The 5,244-nt window shown below is 31.3% G+C and overlaps 1 protein-coding gene across 1 annotated transcript in view; it reads right to left on the reverse strand.

The window, feature by feature from the left end:
• Nucleotides 1-1,392: 1,392 nt before the first annotated feature.
• The window catches only part of LOC106478130 (cilia- and flagella-associated protein 20), a 23,588-nt gene continuing 19,736 nt past the window's right edge, over nucleotides 1,393-5,244 (reverse strand). The window contains exon 5 of the mRNA XM_013938645.2: nucleotides 1,393-3,962. Coding sequence (XP_013794099.1) covers nucleotides 3,846-3,962 — 117 coding nt within the window. The 3' untranslated portion in view covers nucleotides 1,393-3,845. The remainder of the gene's footprint in view (nucleotides 3,963-5,244) is intronic.

The following is a 5,244-nucleotide window of genomic DNA, read 5'->3' on the forward strand; positions in this document are numbered from 1 at the left end:
AAATCTGTTAATTATGAATCATCTCAAAACACTTAACACCTTGTAAAGCATGTCTGAGGTTAGTCAAATGAGATTTGAAAGGCTGTTTTTTCTCACTACATTTATCTTTAAATGTCATTTGTTTCTCACTGCCACTCCTCCCAAAACATACACTGTGTTGAAAAATCTCACCTTCATTCGATAGGTTCTGGGCTTTCATACATTACATAGCAAATATGGCATCACAGATAGTGTTATGATCCCACACAGAAGAGAAAAGAATTTCTTGCTTTAAAAATTAGCCTTCTATTGAAGAGCACCTCTGATTAATATGAACTATGAAGGTCTTCACAGTTCCAAAAGTTGTGTGTGAATCAACTTCCTCATTACACAAATGACATATGAATTAATTAAAGTTTCACACACAGAATACATTTGCCTTGAAAATATCAGTATGAAAATCCCTATCACAGCAATAATAAATCTGCTTCTTCTATAGCAGCATTTCCCAACTGGTGATCCATAAACCTCTAGTGGTTTGAGAGAGAATTCTCAGAGGTTTGGGAGAAAAATTTGGCTATAGCATCTTTTTCACTTTCTTGGTTCTACAGTTTTTACCAATATTTTAATTTCCTTCTAACTTATTAAAATACAGAAGGAAATAGCTTGATGCAGAACCATATCTAAGACTATCTCTCTCATCTGTTGAGCCAAACTTTAAAACACTGTGTTCTTCAAAACAAGCTCAGAAGTCTCATTAGTTAAATGGTTTTGTTTTCAATATTTTGTATTATGTTTCAAGAATTATATTTCAATTTTTACTGAGTACTAACTGCAAACTGATAATAACAGAGATTCAGATTTCACTGTAAATGTGTTACATACTTACTGTGTGTTACAGAAACTTTTTATTTTCAATAAATTCAACATGTTCAAAAGTTATTTTATTTTACAAAATTTATTACTGCTTAAAAGGGGTTCGCTGCAAAAACTATTATTACTCAAAGGATTCACGAAGAGAAAAAGTTGGGAACCACTGTTCTATAGCAACTGTCATCAGCCTCCATAGAAGTTTCAAGTTCTTTAAGCCAAAAGATATTTACCGCTTAAACAAGAAATTGATAAATGAAATAACCAGAGGGGCACTCAGTACAGAGCATACCTCTGCAACACAATGTTGATCATATTTGGCCCTCAAAAAATACAAAAGACTGTTCGTATGTCCATCATCATTATCAATAAACAAGGACCATTTTTGGAAGGACAATGAGGAATAATATTCTACGCATGTCCACCAAGTTTCACCAAAATTCAATCATTTTTGACTGAGTTATAGAGCATAAATAGTGTGAAAAATCAGTCCCCATGTTAATAGATAGGGATTTTTTTTTATTTTCATAACCTTGATATTTGACCATTAAAAAAACTAATCACTTCTAAGTTGGGTCATAGTCCAAATTTATACCAACTTTCATCCAAATCCATTCAGCTGTTTTCAAGAAATCTTCCTGACAAACACACATAGGGTTAAAAACATAACTTCCAGCCAACTTTGGTGGCAGACATAATTATCTATTATAAAAATTATTTATACTGGTGAAAGTTTACTTTAAGCATGAGGATTGTAATATTTTTCTGTAGAGATAGAGCGTAAGTGGAAAAGTGATAAAGATATACTCAGCAGTGAGACCCTCTGTATTATAACTGTTTTCATTGATGTAAGTATAGAATTCTATCATCTCATATTATTTTGAAAATTATCCTCCCCAAACAAGTATAGCTATTTAAATTCACTCACCTGGGATTTTGTTTGCCCCCCTTTAAAGGTTAGGTATTTTTATTCTTTCTTCAAATTCACAGTGAGCACTGTACAGAACATCTTTTTACAGTTACAAAAGTAGTGAAAACGTTTCTCAACCTGAATTCATACAGAGAGAATTAGAACAAAATTGTGCAAATTATTGATTCCTTATTACATAACATTGAAAATGTACGAGATAACTAAAGACAACAGCAGTAAATCATAAATAGTAATTAATGCAAACTAAATACATGTTTAACACTTATATAAATAGGTTTGTGCTGAATCTAATTGTTTGGTCAACTGTCAGGTATACGATAAAAAAGTAAACTTAATAATGGACTTATCTGTAAAAATCTGAATCTTGTTAAAAAGAAGAGTATCACAGAAAACTTATAATTTCATTTAATTTTTGAACATTTTAGATTTGACATATTCCATAATCAGAAAGCTGTAATGATATAAAGAAAAATTATAATACACATACAACATACACTAAGTTTGGACATAAAATAACTAATAAATAAAGTCATGACTAATTATTAATTTGTAAACATAAAAAATGGTTGAGGGTGTTTGGCTGAAGCAAAGGCTAATTTTTAAAAACTTTTCCTATCATTTTTCATCATTATCATTATGTTTAGATATTACCTTGGTAACTGTTTAAGTTACAAATATTTATTCCATATCATAAATCCTCACTGTATACTATTACAACTTACTAATGAAGGAATATGCAAGTTTTAAAAGAATTATAATTTCATGCACTTGTGACATTTGCTTCATATTTAATGAAAGAATAATCTTATTTTGTTATGCCTGATTAAAAATGCACATGAATTCAGTCATGAAATTAATAACTAATGCTGTGATTAGAAATACTACAATTATGGTCATCTGTTAAGTCACCCATTCTAAATCTACATGTTAAAGAAAGCTGGGGAAGAATCTTGTTTACACAACATGTGACCAACCTGACTCTATATTATGGTTAACTTTCTTTTCTTTATGTGCAATTTTTCAAATAATTTTCCCCACCTCCAACAACAATCAATTAAATTGTGTGTGATACAAGCAATACTAGTTAAAAAGGATATTGCAATTATACAGTTTTGGTGGTTTTAAACTTTTCTGAAATAACCTTTCTATTAGTTACAAAATACACTATAACTCTGGAAAAAATGTGATCAAGTTGGTGATAGAAAGGATAAAAGTTCATAAAAAAATATATTAGTCTTTGAAGGTACGATCTCACTTCTTGGACTTCACAGTAAACTGGATTTAACATTTCCAACACATTGAAACAAAACATGTTGCAATATAAGACACTACTTACATGTCTGTTAATGTCAAAACATTGTTTTACTAACAATTCAAACAACAGTTATATCAGTGTGTTAAGATTTTATACAATATCCATTCATGTGAAATGAGGCAAGCTTCAAGTTCAAAAGTTATTTTTTTATTATTTGTAAGGGTTATATATATATAGTTCTTTGACCTTTGAGTCTTGGGAGTTCATAAATACATTATCATTATATAAATTTAGATTCAACTTTTTATGTATTAATTTATTTAAATATTCATTCAACTGTTATCTCACTATAAACTTAACATTAATTTTTGAAGATGTAAATCTGTAATTGGGCTGAGATACGTCCTAATGGTAGGTCATACATCAGTGGAGTGAAGCATATTTTTATAGATTCTGATAATCATTAGCTGTACAACTTTTTAAATTAATTCATTGTGTAAAGAGGTTGTCACTTATGGATACATTTTTTTATATTTCCATTATATTTTTTCATGAAGTCATCTAAGGTAATTAAAACATTATGACAGTTATTTTCAGTTCTAAATAAGTTTACTGTATTTGATTTAATAGCAAATTGTGTGTGAATTGATACAAAATATATTTACATGAAAATCTAAAAGTACAGGATTTTTCCTTCATGAAAAGCTTTTTTTTTGTTTAAATTCATTGCAGAAATAATGTGATTTTGCAGTTTGAAATCTTGAAGCAAACCAACAAATTATGTACAGGAACTCAACTAAATAAACAATTTCAGGCTTTTGATTTGCTTTGGACAGGTAAATAAAGCTTAAACTCTGCTGGAAGTTCATCTTCTGAATACAAACGATCAGAAAAGTATACTCTTCGAATCCTACAGTTGGCATGGATCTGAAAAAGAGAATTAGTTAAAATTTTGATTAAATCAATTGTTTTACATTTTTAGTAATTAATGCCCCAGTAGCTGACTTGATTATATTCAGTTTTTAAGTTATGACGAGAGAAAATTTCTCACTCTTTAACTGTCTACCTTTCAAGGCACCATACACAATTTTAAATTTTTAGTGCTTAGTTCACAAATATTATACATATGCAGGATAAATTAATAATTTCCTAATTAAGGCTTTAAGTGTGCTTTTATATGTGCAGGAAGACAGCAGACTATTGATTCCAAAGAGAGACAGAATTTCTATCTTTAAAACTTGAGGTTTACACACCAAATGCAACAACTTGTGGAAAAACTTGCTGTAATACTTAGTTTATTTTTTAACTGTAGGTTATAAACACAGGTATGCACTGTCAAGATTATAGGAATAGTGCACCAGAAGATTTTTTTCTGATAAGTACTTAACTCCTCTCACCCAAAGCTATCTAAATCTTCTTTCTGTCCCCTAAGCATTGCTAAAAAATTCTAATTCCTAGTGCACCAGTCTATATTCCCCCACACATTTTGCACCATTTTTGAATATGTATATAGCATGTGACCACCCTTAACAATAGTATTGCACCACCTACATTGGCACAGCTAGCTTCCAGATCAGTCCTCATTTTTCGAGACTTGGCAGGATCGAAAATGAATAACACTGGCAGTGGGAAGGAAGGGTGGGAAAAGTGCGAGAGCCTATAGAAAAGACATTTTCAGTTAAGAAAATGTTAACTTCCGACATGGTCTTACCTCCTGCCACACAAAACTAGAATCCCACACTAACAGTAAAACCAAGTAGAAAGCAACCACCTAGAAATAACTGGTGCACTCAGAGACAAAATTGAAGCACACATGCAGAGCACTACACTACTTCTGTAATAGGTATACTTTTTGCTCTGTAAGAAGGAAATGAAACTAACATGAGCAGAAAAACAAAAAGATGTGCACAAGCTGAAATCGTTCTGAGAGGTGCAATCCATAGTAAAAAATGGTACAAGTTCAAATTGTCCTCCATCGCACAAAACATACCAGAAAACAGCAGGCTCCTGTAGGTGAACAGCTCCTTTATGAAATAAAAAGTTGAAGGGAACTTTATACTCGCAGGAGGAGAAACAGCAAGTCGAGGGACAGTTTGCCAAAATATAATGATGGAGGTAAACATTTAGTCATGGCTAGGTGTCTACCCAACCTTAACTGGACAAACGATGTTCCACAACCCATCCTCCGGCTTAGGTGGCTGAGAATTAC

The sequence above is a fragment of the Limulus polyphemus genome, unplaced genomic scaffold, assembly GCF_000517525.1.
Source record: "Limulus polyphemus unplaced genomic scaffold, Limulus_polyphemus-2.1.2 Scaffold182, whole genome shotgun sequence".
Lineage (NCBI taxonomy): Eukaryota > Metazoa > Arthropoda > Merostomata > Xiphosura > Limulidae > Limulus > Limulus polyphemus.